This window comes from Strongylocentrotus purpuratus, unplaced genomic scaffold (genome assembly GCF_000002235.5).
Source record: "Strongylocentrotus purpuratus isolate Spur 01 unplaced genomic scaffold, Spur_5.0 spur5_scaffold_6, whole genome shotgun sequence".
Lineage (NCBI taxonomy): Eukaryota > Metazoa > Echinodermata > Echinoidea > Camarodonta > Strongylocentrotidae > Strongylocentrotus > Strongylocentrotus purpuratus.
This window is the reverse complement of record NW_022145612.1, coordinates 21,558,271-21,573,687: the sequence shown is the minus strand read 5'-3', so window position 1 is coordinate 21,573,687 and position 15,417 is coordinate 21,558,271. Positions and strand designations below refer to the sequence as shown.

At 37.6% G+C, this 15,417-nt stretch overlaps 1 protein-coding gene across 2 annotated transcripts in view; it reads right to left on the bottom strand.

The window, feature by feature from the left end:
* Positions 1–15,417, bottom strand: part of LOC578457 (lysine-specific demethylase 5A) — a 48,207-nt gene that overhangs the window by 9,400 nt on the left and 23,390 nt on the right. For both annotated transcript variants that reach the window (XM_030972087.1, XM_030972088.1), the window contains exons 13-23: positions 14,412–14,593; positions 11,430–11,592; positions 9,889–10,008; positions 9,161–9,355; positions 8,543–8,724; positions 7,818–7,942; positions 6,367–6,517; positions 5,423–5,540; positions 4,223–4,369; positions 1,667–1,875; positions 209–347 (exon numbers count right to left, since the gene is read on the bottom strand). In XM_030972087.1, the coding sequence (XP_030827947.1) occupies positions 209–347; positions 1,667–1,875; positions 4,223–4,369; positions 5,423–5,540; positions 6,367–6,517; positions 7,818–7,942; positions 8,543–8,724; positions 9,161–9,355; positions 9,889–10,008; positions 11,430–11,592; positions 14,412–14,593 (1,731 nt within the window). The remainder of the gene's footprint in view (positions 1–208; positions 348–1,666; positions 1,876–4,222; positions 4,370–5,422; positions 5,541–6,366; positions 6,518–7,817; positions 7,943–8,542; positions 8,725–9,160; positions 9,356–9,888; positions 10,009–11,429; positions 11,593–14,411; positions 14,594–15,417) is intronic.

The following is a 15,417-nucleotide window of genomic DNA, read 5'->3' as shown; positions in this document are numbered from 1 at the left end:
TGAAGGCTTGACAATGGTTCGAGGTGACTGGGGTTAATCTAGCATGGCAATCTGGCCAAGTAAAGCTATATGGTAAGCCATACTGGAATCCTGCATCATCATGCCACCAATAACAATGACTTTTCAAAACTAAAATTCATATTCATTCACTTGGTCATGATCATTACAAAATTCATATCACATTCTATCAATTACGCCATACACAAACCTGTATTTCTTCAATCTGCTTGCTCCAGTCTTTAGCCTTCTTGAGTGCTTCCTTGAGAGATATTGTGTTGGGAAGGTGAACAGGGATGTTGCGTGCCTCGTTGATGATTGCCTCTAGAGTAGCGATGGCATGTCTCGGCCTATAACACAAGATCAAAATTTTCAGTGATAATAGCGAAAACATGCTATTAAAAGTTTTTCAGATAAAAGCTCTGCCTATGAAGTCAATTCATGGGAGGACACAACAGAAGGAAAGCTGTGTCCACTTAGATTGCAATTGTTCATCCTATGGCAGCTTAACATAGCCCACATATGTGGAGATAACCAAAGGGAATGAAAACAATTGAAGTAATCAGAACCACAAGTTTCAGGAAATACCATGACACCATTCATTTGTCCTAGATACAGCCTCATAAAGACTATAAGGACTCAGTGTACCACCTACATCAGTGTGTTGGGCCACAATCAGAGACAATCTCTGAAGGCTTGACAATGGTTCGAGGTGACTGGGGTTAATCTAGCATGGCAATCTGGCCGAGTAAAGCTATATGGTAAGCCATACTGGAATCCTGCATCACCACGCAATGTCTATCAAAACATGTCATAACGAGAGAATTCGTCACTGAAGATGAATGAGGTGGTCTGGACATATTTTTTAAAGCTCTCAGATGGAGAGATGAAGAGAGAGAGAGAGAGAGATGTATGGCAGTAAATAGATATTAAGGAAATATGGAGACGGGGTATAGTCATGTAAAAAAAATAGCTGGAAAGAGGGATTAAAGAGGTATCAGAATGCATGCACTTGGAAGGAGAGAAGATAGTATAAGGAAACATGGTAGGGGTGAAATAAGAATACAAAGGGCAAAGGAAAGGGCTAGAGAAAATTAAGGAACATCCTAAGACTTAAAAGAGGGAAAACAATGCCAGAGGCGGGAAAGCGAGAGGGTGACAAAAAAAAATGGTGCCTGGTTAACGTAATGAAGACCTAATGACCTTGAAAAGGTTGCTGTCACATCTTATGACAATTATCTATGACTGTGCCAAAATTGAAAGTAATTGGCTGAACCGATTTTGAGTAATTCCCGGCACAAAAAAGGGTGAGAAAGAAAAATAAAGACAGAAATAAGAAAGAAAGAAAATTCTGACAAAATTTATAGGTGCTCTGTCGATGACAGACCACCTAAAAAGTGATCTCCTAGCTTAAAAATACCCCCAAACTGGGTAGTCACGAATGCTGGTCCGATTAAGCCATTGTTTACTTGAACTGGGAAGTCCCTGTATTTAAGCATACAGCAATTACTTAGTTAGCAGGTTAAAAAAACACATTTTTTTTCAAAGTGTATTTTTTATTCAAAATATTATGTAACATCTGTCTGACACCTACAGCCATTCATTTTTTAGGCTGCTTTTAGTATAATGAAATAAGAACAGGCCTTTAAGCATGTTTGGACACACTTACTTTGCAACCAAACAGAGCTTAGCTTTCTCTTCCCATCTCTCACTGACAGTCAAGAGTTCTTGGAGCTCAGCCATTGCCTTCTCAATGGCTTGGTGTGGAGCTAGACTCACACCGGAGTCTATCAGCTTGCGTAGGGTCTCAAGGGTGACGCTGGTAGGTAGGGCAAGGGTAGCACGTACATCATCAAGCCATCTAGCTTGGTGAAGCTCCTACAAACACAGATACAAGCAAAGAAATACAATGAGTGATTTCAAGTTCGGTGTTGAAAGCTGGTGTTGGTGTTGTAAGAACACCAACACCAGCCACAACACCGAACTTGAAATCAGGCTGGTGTTGGAATTGACCTCGGGAAATATGACATATTTCCAGTAGTCTGTGTTGAGGGCTGGTGTTGAACTGACGGTCAGTGTTGGAGCTCAGTTCAGCAGCCTTTCCACACTCTCAACACCAACACCAACACCAAACACCGTACTTGAGCTCACTCATTGAGTATAAAAAATTAAAAATAATATTTTAAACATGTCACCTGAACAAAGTAATATTATCAATATATACAATGAGACATGTACCACCTACATCAGTGTGTTGGGCCACAATCAGAGACAATCTCTGAAGGCTTGACAATGGTTCGAGGTGACTGGGGTTAATCTAGCATGGCAATCTGGCCAAGTAAAGCTACATACACAGCTAGACTGGAATCCTGCATCATCATGCATACATGTCTTAGAATCTCATAAATGAACCTTAAAGATAAAGACCAGTTATGGTCATGCGATTGCATTGTGAAAGAAACGTTGTGGAATAGATCAGAAAAGATTGATCATCTAGCATATAAGTATTGGTGTGTACTGAAAGGTTCTGGAATCATCAAAATGATAAGAAATTTGGCCCAGTCTTGGTAAAGTACTGGTAAAGCACTGTACACAGAAAGATGTATATGGGACTATGTGACACATGCATTATATCAATCAGGTCCAAATATATATAATAATGTATCAAATATATCAATTAGTAGGCGTTTTTTTCGGCAAAATTTGTATGATCACGTATTAGTCAAAACATATTCTTTCACATGATTGGTAATAAGAGCTTCCATTTCATTTGTTGTGAGGGGGGGGGGGGCGTTTCCAAACCTGGTCTTTACCTTTAAAATAAAAAAAAGTATGATGTAAATTTGCAAAAAAAAGTGGGCAACAGATTTTGATAAAACAAAATCAACGCAAATCATCAAGCCAACGAGGTGAAGCTCCTCAAAACATGGATAGAAGCAAAGAAATACACTCAGAATAAAAAATGATGGGAGGGAAATAATAGAGGATTGAGCCTACATTAAAGATTCAAGCTCTATTACTGCTTCCATCTTGATAAAGTCATTACATATATATATATATATATATATATATATATAATGAAATCTATAGATGTGGTTGGTATTACATATGGGAGAAAATAGCAATTTGTTCTCATAACAACAAATTAATTCTCCTTGAACAAATTAGTAAATTTAAGATTTTCCTCAATATAACATATATTTGCTTTGCTGTGCAATTTAATCAGTTTAAACTTCTTCAATCCTTGAGCAAATACACAGCCCCACAATGTCAGTCCCTTTTTCCAAGTCAAATAACCTTAAAAAAACACCTGTACACAGACCCCAAATTTTAATACTCTTTATTCAGGTCACGTAACCTTTCCCAATACAATACAAACTTGAGACCCCTGCTAGGTTATCAATGGTTTAAACAGCAGCTGTTTCCTAATCCCCCATCTCCATTAACAATGCCTTTTGTGCTGTTAGATCTTTCGGTTTGATTGTTAACAAAAGGAGGTTATTACATTCTCCAACTTCTGTAGCAGGACTGAAAGGCCAGATTTTCTCCCCCAAAAAGAGATAAGTTTGAAGATAGAAATTTAAAAAAAATCATGCTGGTATGGAGTAACAACAAAGGCAAAATGTGTCAATTGGAACAAACAAAACAGCTACAGTAATGGTAACAACATTAAATGTATCATGCAGCCTACAGAGCTGACCCTTACTTCACAAGAAAGTTCTTGTACAGTATTGGTAAGCTTTAAAAAATAATTGATCACAGTCCTCTGATATTAGTAAAGCAATTCTAAATAGCTATAATCTTCTTGCAAATCATGGGCCCTGGGACAAAATAGCAATTCATTATTGAAACAACAATGAACATCTATTTCTTGTTCCTTTACATCACTTGTCCACCGCAACTCAGAATGGATTGGTGGGAAAAGAAGTCTTAGAAGTTGTGTATATCCAAAGGATAGGAAGCTCACACTGAATTCCTAGTGTTGGAAAACTAGCATGGCCTTTATATGTTAAAGACAGGCTTTACTACTTCAGCTAGAAGGGATTAGACCACCCAGCGAGCCAGCGAGGTCACTGTAACAGGTGGCTATCTCAGTAACTCAGCTCTCATTTAACATAAGAAAAAGAGGATCATGGGGGACCAACAGGCACCGATTTGGTAAGTTTTCTATATAGAGGGAGCAAGTAGCTACAAGTAGGACAGTGTGCCTTTAAGAATATCTTACCAGTTTTAGTTTAGGAATCTCTGGAAGCTCTATGTCCAGTGCAGCACCAGCTTCAAGAAGTCTCTTGAGTTTATCAGAGTTTGGGATGGCATCGGATAGAGCATCCTGGGCTTCAGAACGGAACTTCTCAACCTCATCTACAAGTTTCTGTTTAAACATTCAAAAAAAGAAATCATTTTCATTTAATTTCATTTCTTTATTGTGTCCATATAGGATAATTGTTTATATGCACATGAACAATCTTGCTTCAACATATGAACATAGGAACAACATATAATTGACATTCATAGGGCCCTGTTTTAGTATACATTTGATATAATATACATGATCATGATGAATATACATTTAAATACTCTTTTTTCTTCTTCTTCTCTCTTTCTTCTTACATACCCGCCATTTTTGTTAAATTCTTATATGCTCTAATCTGAAGTAGGTACTTTGTGTTAAAAATTATTTCTTGATATGGTATAACAGTAGGGGTACAACAGTAAAGTAAGTATACTAAAACAATATATATATTTGTGTAACATGCCAATGAGGGTATTTTGCATGCTTCATCATTTTACATATAAATGTTGCTTTCTTCATCTTTACCTATTTCTATGGTTTTTATTAAAGAAGACAGACAATACCTATCAATTTACATATAAATATTGTATTCTATAATTGTACATACTGATGATTAAGTGAGAAGGTTTCAGCACTATCCCCTTTCGATCATAAAGAGTTAATTCTCTTCTGGCTCTCAGCAGACAATATATTAAGATGTAATAAGAATAACATGAATTTAAATCCCATTTTTAAGTGCATTATGCGATTTTAGTATTAAAACTTTCAAAATAAGCGACAACTTATATATTCATCTCCTGACGACTGACAGTCAACCTGTTCGAAAAGTTGAGCCAATCCTACTACCCATCCTCTTCAACTGGCGCTATAGTTCTTCTTAGAACTATAAGCTCAAGAAAGATTACCAACCGTCTTTTTTTCTAGACTACCTACAGTCCTTTTCAGGACTACACACACACACTCAAGAAAGAAAGATTACTGACAGTCCTGTTCAGGACTCCCCAATCCTCTTCCCTCTCTCTCTCATGGTGCAACCATAAGCCTACTGTGTATAATTGATAAATTATTCCATTACTAGAAGAGTTTCTCCACATTTCCTGAATTGGTTTATAGCGGGCATGGGATTATTACCTGGACGAGTTCAGCCTCACGGATGTCACAAGGCAGACTCTGGACCTGTTCCATGAAGTCTGTGAGTTCCTCATAGTTCAGCTTGGTCACAAACTTAGAGTCCACATTGCTCTTGCTTCTATGAGAATAGAAATATCATGAACACATGTATAATGATGTGCTTTTACAAAGTCTACGAGAAACTTAATTTTAAAGAGATGTCAATTTTGCACATATATAAAAGAAGGCTACTACATATTTGTTTTCCGATAACTCATATTTGATAAAAATATCACTCAAACAAAGTGATATTATCAATGTATACAACTCTTTATGTACCACCTACATCAGTGTGTTGGGCCACAACCAGAGTAATTTCTGAAGGCTTGACAATGGTTCGAGGTGACTGGAGTTCATCTAGCATGGCAATCTGGCCAAGTAAAGCTATTTAAAAAGCTATCTTGGAATCCTGCATCACCATGCACTGCACTAAACCATCTGCCATTCCAACAATCATTAGTGTAAAGTTATAAACACGGTTAGACTGGAATCTTGCATTACAATGCATACATGTCTAACAATCTTCATGAATAAATCTTAATGTAGAGTATGATGTGACTTTGGCAAAAAATGGACAAAAGATTTTAATTGAAAATATATAATTATAAAATAAATTTAGTTTCAGTTAGAGGGACAGTGAGTGCAGGTTGTGACAGAGATGGAATTAAAATAAGTTATCTAGATTATTGTTCCAAACAGGACTATTACTTACATTAAGCTAACTGAACACTGAAGCTTTTATACCCTATCATGGGTATACTGATATAACTAGATATTGCTAAATGGTCACACATAAGCAACTGAAGATCACTGACGCAAACAACACAATGAGGGATTAACTGACATCATTTTAAACATAAAACAAATATTCAGCTCTGCATCATGATAAGAAACACATTTCCTACCTTGTCCTGTGTTTCTTGTTGACGAGCTGTAGGGCAACACTGGCACATCTCTCGGCCTCTGCCACAGCATTCATCAACTGCTGGAGCAGCTCATTGTCAGGGAAATGCTTCTCATCAGCCTCCTCAATCATCTCCTTCAACTGGGGCATGTCTGTTTGCAAGAGAAAGGTAGCAGGATTATCACTGTAATTTAATATGTTTTTGACATTCACTTTATACAGCAAAGCTATCAATTCTGAAGAAGAAAAAAAAAAATTACTGGTAGGCATACCTATGTGAATTAGAATAAAGGGAAAATCCTACATCCCTGTATATCTATGTTATCATTCAAAACATCCATCTAGAGATAGTCAGGTTAGTCAATGCAACATTTCATTGTATCTAACAATCACTGATGTTATGATTTCTATGTATTTCCCTGTAAGGTAATCATGTACATTAAAAAGCTGCAAGTGACCTATAACAATTATCAAATTATTCTTTAAAACAGGTATAAAAAAAAAGGACACAAAAGCTCGCAAGATCGTTGAATCATAAGACATTGACAAATTTATAAAAGCATATTCTTTCACTATCTGTCAAAGGGTAACAAATTCTGTATCACCTACATCAGTGTGTTGGGCCACAACCAGAGTAATCTCTGAAGGCTTGACAATGGTTCGAGATGACTGGAGTTAATCTAGCATGGGAATCTGGCCAAGTAAAGCTATTTAGAAAGCTATCTTGGAATCCTGCATTACCATGCACTGCACTAAACCATCTGCCATTCCAACAATCATTATTAGTGGAAAATATAGTTTGATTGTAATTCTGGCAATTCAAACTTTGTAGACTGTTTTCATATTTTCATAACCTCTGTATCTCCTTTGAAGGTGATCATGTACATTTAAAACTAGATGGATCTTTGACTGTGTGCAGTTGAAAATGATGCCTCCGCCATAGAGCGATTTAACATGCCAAAACAGAAGCAATTGTTGAAATTCAAGTTTGATTGTAATCCATTAACAGGTTCTCAGAATATTGTGATTACAAGCTATTTGTCATATACATGTATGACCCTTTGATCTTTGACCTCATGACCCTAAAATCTTATCAAATCATTGGATCTGCAAGATACGTACATGTCCTGAGTTTGATAGTAATCCATCCATTGGTTCTATTGATAATGCGTTCACAAACTATTTTTGCATACATGATGAGCCCTGTGACCTTTGACCTTGTGACCCCCAAAATCTACTCAGTTCATTGGCTCTGTAAGATAAATAAATGACCCTAGGTTGGCGGGAATCCATCAATCGGTTCTTGAGATAACGAGATCACGAGAACAGGACGTACAGACGGACGGACAACCCGAAAACATTGCAAGTGACCCATAAAACACAAACAAAGGTGAAGGATGTTCAACATTATTTTGATTTCTTTCCAACTCTGAAATTAAAACTTTGACTTACCTAGTTTGGAATCCTGGGACGCTTCAAGGGCATTCTTGACCTTGTTCGCCCAGTTGTCAAAGGATTCTGCTCGGATTTTCAGGTTATGCAACATTGCTGGCAGTTCATCCAGGGTGTATCGATATCTGGGTAAAAAAGTACACAAGATATTTATTTTTTTTACAATCAAAGACTTACACAATTTTTTAATCCATTCCTTATTTTATAATTGTGTAAATCATAACATGTAATACAGTCAATCTAACAGGTTGCACAACATCACAAAACTAATTTAATATATAGCATCAATCCAAGATCAACATTATACCTAACCTAAATCCTAATCGCAATCCTAACCCTATATCAATGACAGAGTGAATCCTGGATCAAATGTCGGATGACTATCCAACAATGTCAGAGCTGTCATGCTCTTGTTATCATCACACTGAAACCAACCACTAAGAAAGTCTTTTTTGTCTTCATGTATCAAAGCACATGTAATGTTATTCATACATAAGGGTTTGCAAGATGATGGCACTTCATGAAAATATCTTATGAGCTTCTATTACAGACAAGAGGTTTTAACAAGGATCATATGACATGACCAGCTGTCAACAATGACATGTTGATACATGGCATGGCTAGTGGTCACAAATGCACAATAAACACAACAACAAGACCATCACCATCAACAACAAATACACCACCTCACCACCACCATATCATCACCATGACCATCACCTTACCTGAGACAGTGCCTGGAAGATAGGCAGTCACACAGTTTGTCCACATGGTGTATGCAGACCAGCTTGTTAGGAGTGCACGGGCATGTGATGGCTGAGAGGAAGCATGTAGTCTTACAGCTCTCGCACTGTCTCTCATCGTCAGGCAGCAGCTCAAAGGCCTCACGCTCTGCCTCAGTGATACCCTGTAATACATCAAACACAGAGTTCAAAATAAATGACTTTCTGCTACACCAAACAAAAAACGTTGAATATTTCATCCTTCTCTGTATTTATTAGAGAGACATATATAATCATTCATAAAAATGTGGTATAAATGCCATACAATTTAATTTTGTTCCACTTTCTCTATAATTCATATTTGTAAGTATCTCATTCTTTCTTTCTCCCTCCCCCCCCCCTCTCTCTCCCTCTTTCTCTCTCTCTCTCTCTCTCTCTTTATTCGTAACGACTTTTCAGAATTCATCCATCACAGTCAATCTCTTTCTTTATCTCTACTTTTTTTAATGTACCCTCTTCTCCTGTCCTAGTTTTGGTTGCTATAATAGTTATTTCTAAGACATCTACACAAAAACCAAACATATTCAGAATAGATATTGAGTGTGCATATCATCTCCTTACTCTTTCCAACAGCGCCTTCCTGCATCTCTTCTCCTCATTGACGATGTGGAGCATCTCCTTGTACACTGCCGCAGCCATGCTCAGGTCCAGGCTCTCTGGGTCTGCTGCCATCTTACACACCAGCTCCTCGTGTGAGAACACACACACGCGCTGCAAGGAGCGGTAGTAGTCGATGCACGCCCTGCCCATTGGAAGCTGTATACAATGTAGTAGTAGAATGGTTTTATTAGAACAACTGCAAAATGGTAGCCCGAAAGCCAAGTTACATTGCATGTTTTACAAGCTCAATAGAAAACAATTCATCATCATGAGACACTTTCAAGTTTCATGCATTTGTATGGTTTGCCTTAGTGAAATACCCACCATTGTGTCCCACATCTAAGTGTTCTACTTCAGCCACTTGAATACATTAGTAAAATAGGCTCAACCCATACATTGCATATATATATATATATATATATATATATATATATATATATATATATATATATATAAAGGTAACTTTGGAGTAAAGTAATGAAAAAGAATTGAGCTATTAAAAACATAAGCGCCAACAAATCTTGTCATTATTTTGAGCTTATAATATGTATATAAAGATCCCTTGCTTGTTCTATAAGACCTCTGTAACATGATACATAGCTGTCATATAATCTTTTTATTGCGTAAAAGGGATGAATGTGAATGTATGGTATTATACAAGTAGAACTACACGCATCTCTTGAGCTCACCCAATCTGCAGGGCAGAAGTTGACAGCTTCAGCAAAGTTGTATCCTTGGTTGAAGCCTGCATGATAGGCTCTAGGGAACGTCACCACAAACTCTCCAGCACACTGGTTGGTCCTCACAATCTACAATTACATGAACAAATAAGAATTAAAAGTTACGCAGCTGAAAAACTGAGAATACCTCATGATCATAGGGATATACATAACTTACTCTTACAGCGGCCCCTACAAAGCATTTGACTATGGTTCCAGAGGACGTATTGTTTAATGGGGTACTTGACTATGGTTTCATAGTTACATATATCAGTTTGATATCAGTTAGTAGAAAAAATAGTTTTCTATGAGAAAATAACAATGTTCTGTTTAGTCTTACAGTGTTGCACCTTTTTTCACTTTTCTTAATTTTTTTTTTTTTGTGCCCGAAATGTTAAAATTGGGGTAGCGGCCTTAACACCGGCAAATACGGTAGTGGTTTGTGGTTTAACAAGGTTGCAAACACATGTGCACAATGAAGGCAATCCAATGGTACACAGGTTATATATGGCCTTCACAACAAATTGAAGCGATGCTAAGCATATCAGATATTGTATGTACCACCTACATCAGTGTGTTGGGCCACAATCAGAGACAATCTCTGAAGGCTTGACAATGGTTCGAGGTGACTGGAGTTCATCTAGCATGGGAATCTGGCTAAGTAAAGCTATATACACAGCTAGACTGGAATCCTGCATTACCATGCATACAAGTCATCAAATCTAATACGTGGATCTTTATCTTGTATCTCCAACAATCCTTAGGGAATATAGAATTGTGCATGATCTTTGTCTAGGTAATACATAACACCTGATCATACATTGGAGGCATATCATGTCCCAAAGAAAAATCGAACACTAAGTTCCTATAATTTAAATAACCCTTTCATATCAGTAACACAATTTTAAGAAATGTATGTTGGGTCCACTCGGTCAATAGAAACATGTCTTTGGGTGTATCACTGCATTGCCATGTATTACCGATTACCGTACAAAGCAGTTGTTACCATCAGCAACAGAGTGGCCAACAGGCTCAGCAAGGCACTTCTGTTTTCAGAATAGTACAGGGAAAAAATACACAGGGGCTCGGGGCAAATTAGCTCCCGAAATGCCCAAAAGAGCCCTCAAATTTTGCATAGAGGTCAATGCAAAACAAATTAAAGAGTGTTATTTTCATGCAAGCAAGCTTGAAAAGTAGCCCCTGACATTTTTAAAGTATTTTTTTCCCTGGAATAGTAACAACACCCTACTTGGTGATCATCTGTAAAGAGGGCAAGTCCAAGGTGTTTGGTCATTCTGTGTCCCATACATTATCAAGTATCAAGGAATCAAGATCACAATATAAATTGATGCTCTCACTTTCATTGATATTCAGTTTGATTCCATTTATAGTACAGCTATCAACATAATGACAATCATCAGGTGTACACAATTCTATCTTGTGGTCGGTAGCATATGGGACAACGTATCTTGGACTTGCCTTGCCCTACCAAGGGTGAGGATTCTACTTACAGGGACTCCGTGATTCATGAGTACGGTAGGCGACATGATAGTGACCAGCTGATGGAGTAGATCAGGCTGAGCATCAAACAACTCAGGGGCTTGGCGTTTCATTGCACTCTCAAATAGCTCCGCTGCACTCCCGGGTACTCCGTACCATGTCTTTGGCTCACCCCTAGAACAAATAATAATAATAATTATAATAATTTTTCATTTTTATATAGCGTTTAATAAAAATGTCTCTAAGCGCTTTACAAATATACCATTGGATTCAGTGCTTGCCCGCACATACTGTGTGCACAATCTCCACTCCATGGGGAGCATACAGCCAGGCGTTACATGACGCTCAGAAACTATTTGAACAACAATGATGGTCGCATCCTACCGGGTACCCATCTAACACATGGGTGGAGAGTAGCAAGTGACGGTTAATATCTTGCCAAAGGATATTAGTGCCGTTTCGGGATTCGAACCCTCGACCTTCGCATCTCCAGTCAAGCGCCTTAAACCACTCGACCACGACACTCCTTACAAAGCGTGCCTGAGCAACAAATTGAAGCAATGCTAAGCATATCAGATATTGTATGTACCACCTACATCAGTGCGTTGGGCCACGATCAGAGACAATCTCTGAAGGCTTGACAATGGTTCGAGGTGACTGGAGTTCATCTAGCATGGCAATCTGGCCAAGTAAAGCTATTTAAAAAGCTAGACTGGAATCCTGCATTACCATGCATACAAGTCACAAAATCTAATACGTGGATCTTTATCTTGTACATGTGTATCTCCAACAATTTTGAGGGAACATAGGACTGTGCAAATACAGTTTTAATGTTAACCCATCGATTACTGCATTCTCTCATTCTCACAGGCTTGTTTTCATTCGTGCATGCCTCTCACTCTTTAATCAGATAACACTTTCTGTACGTGATGGTCTAGTCTGATGACAAGGTTGCGATCTTTATTAGACATAGAAAGTCACAAACACTTGGTTGGACTATCAAGATACACTGTATGTTCAATGTTAATGAATTAAATTACAGACACGAATGGGTTAATTATAAGTGAACTTCACTAGAGACACTATCAGAGCCATGGAATATGAAAATGAAAGTACTCTCATAAATCTGCAATTACGGCCCATTATCTAATGAGAAGTTTACCACAGGAGATACAATCGGGAATCTAGACTGACCATGAGTAGAATATGGATAATAATAATATTTAGTTTTTATATAGCGCTTAATACAAACTAGGAGGACCCGTGGAAAATCCACGGGATTCTAGGGGGTGGGTGGTTGTATGCTATCGATTTTTTTAATTTTCATGTTTGTTTTTCTGTTTTTTTTCCCTTTTATTTTCAATTTCATTTTCCCTCTTGGTATAGGCCTACTTTTTATCCTTTTATTCTTTTTCTACTCTTGTTATTAATATTTAATTCGATAGAATATTAACCTTTTGTTTGCTGTTTCATATATCATTTTGAAATGTTTTTTTTTTATTTGTAACATATAATAAAACTTGAAGATTAAAAGAAAAATGAAATTAGTTATTTGTAAACAAACTGATGCAAACTATTTTACGATTTATCTTTCGTTTTCACTTTCATTATTTATGATTATTGTTTTTCATTCATTCCCATCCTTATTCTCATTATCCATTTCCCGTCCAGTTTCTTATGAATACTGTTCTCAATCCTCCCATTCTCATTTTTCATATTTTCACTCATCTCTAATTAGAACTTGTTCCAAATCAAAACATGAGTAACAATAATTGTTTAATTTGGCTTAACATACATTATTAAAACTACATGTTCTATTAAACAAAATTATCAACAAAATGATATTTTGCATGGATGATACAAAGAACTTCAGAGAGGTCCCGGAGGTCTCAGTGAAAATATACAAATATTGACTGCTCATGAGGATGAAATTATCATTCCCAAGGTGGTGTTCATACCGGTCCTTCTATCACCCGAGGTAAAGCCGAGGGGGTAATAGAAGGGCCAGTATTTGAACGAAATCGAGGGAGTGATAATTTCCACCACCATCCAATTACAGAGCAGTCCTTATTTTTTTTTTTTATCCCTCATGATTTCATGAACAGGTCTAGAAAGGAAATCCAACATCAAGAGTCTATTTAACATATTTACAGTCTTTCGGAGTTCAAAAGTTTCAATTAACCAACGCTAAACGAAATCAAACATACGGAAATCAAATCTATACATGTACTTAAGTAGTGTAGTGCAGTAACTGCGGCGCAGCGTAAAACGATGGCTTGAGCGCCGTGATGACCTGCCTGAGTTGGGCGCTGGAAGGCATTTGAAATCCTGTATGCTCTGTGTGTGTGCAAAAATCGCAGATTGGTTAGGCGTACTATCACAGATCTATTTGCGTTATTATTGTTGTTATTTCGAGGTAGTTTTCATGAAAAGACCAATAAAACAGAAGCTTGGACTATGAATATGTTGGCATAGATCACAGAATTTGTATAATTATTTTCAGAGTAAAGATTTTACGCGAAAATCGGTCCATGGTTTGCGCCAATTGTCGCAATCGCCACGACTCGAATCGAGTGTGTGTATGTGTGTGACGGTGAGCGTGAAATACACGTACACTATGGGCGCCTGGCCTACAAAGCATATCCTATAGAAAGACGCATAACATGGGTAAGCCCAACCCGTGAGAGCGTGCATTTCTTACATCCCATCACCGGGTGAGTCATCTGTTAATGTGTATTTCTCTTACATGCTACAAAGCATATCCTATAGCAAGAGGCCTAACTATGAGTATTTTGCGATTTTGCGTATTAATAATATAGATGTCTCTAAGGGCTTTACAAATATACTATTACCCCGGTCATTGGATTCAGTGCTCCCTGGGGAGCATTCCAGCCAGGCATTACTTGACGCTCAAAAAATGTTTGGCCAACAATGACGGTCGCATCCTATCAGGTACCCATTTAACACCTGGATGTCAAGAATGAGAAGCTTACCAGTGGAGATAGTTGATAGAATAACTCCAGTGATCTTCATTATGCCAGCAGAAGGATGAGAAGCACATACCCACATAGATCCAGGGTACCTTCATGCCAGAGATGTCAGCATTGATGTGGCATAAGACCGATTCATCTTGGACGGGCAGGTTGTTCAGATTCCACGGGGAAGTGATGTACTCCTGGTTATATGAAAGAGCAAAGAGGTTTGAACAATAAAAAATATTACATTTTTTTCAGGGGCTACTTTTCAAGCTTGCTAGCATGAAAATGTCACTCTTTATTTTGTATTACATTGAACTCTATGCAAATTTTTTTGGGTTCTTTTATGACTTTCGGGGGCTCTTTTGGGCATTTCGGGGGCTAGTTCGCCCCGAGCCCCCGTGTATTTTTTTCATAAACACTTCATTGTGTTGCTGATCATAAAACATGTAGATTTTTCTACATTCTCCTACTCCTTTTTCGCTGCTTCGGTGAGGCTCTATTTACAAATATATACACAGATTAAAATAGAACTAGATGATAGGTTTGCTTTATGAACGACCGTGTTACGCAGGAAAGGGAAACATGCAGCTTACAAGTATTCTAGTAAGTATGACCCATTTAGCCTGAGAAGGGTCTCAAACAACTTGTATCCCCATACATTCCACAAACTGTGAAGCCCGGAAAGACCTGAAAGAGAGACGTGACATGGTCTGAAATCAGACAAAAGCCTGAATACTGGTATCCTTCAGAATTGTGAACAAAGAACACACTGAAAGTGGAATTTTAAAAGCATGAAATTTGATTTAAAGGTAATCAGAGATGTAAAACGATGTTAAGAAATAAAATATTTACAAAATATGAAATGAAAGATGGTATATTCCTGACCATGCAAAGTTCAGAATTTATATACATGTATGTACAGTCAAACCTGTCTATAGCGACCACCCAAGGGAAACACAAAAAGTGGCCTTTGTAGACAGGTTCCTTTAGTACATGATTCAATGAGAAACCATTTTCAAGG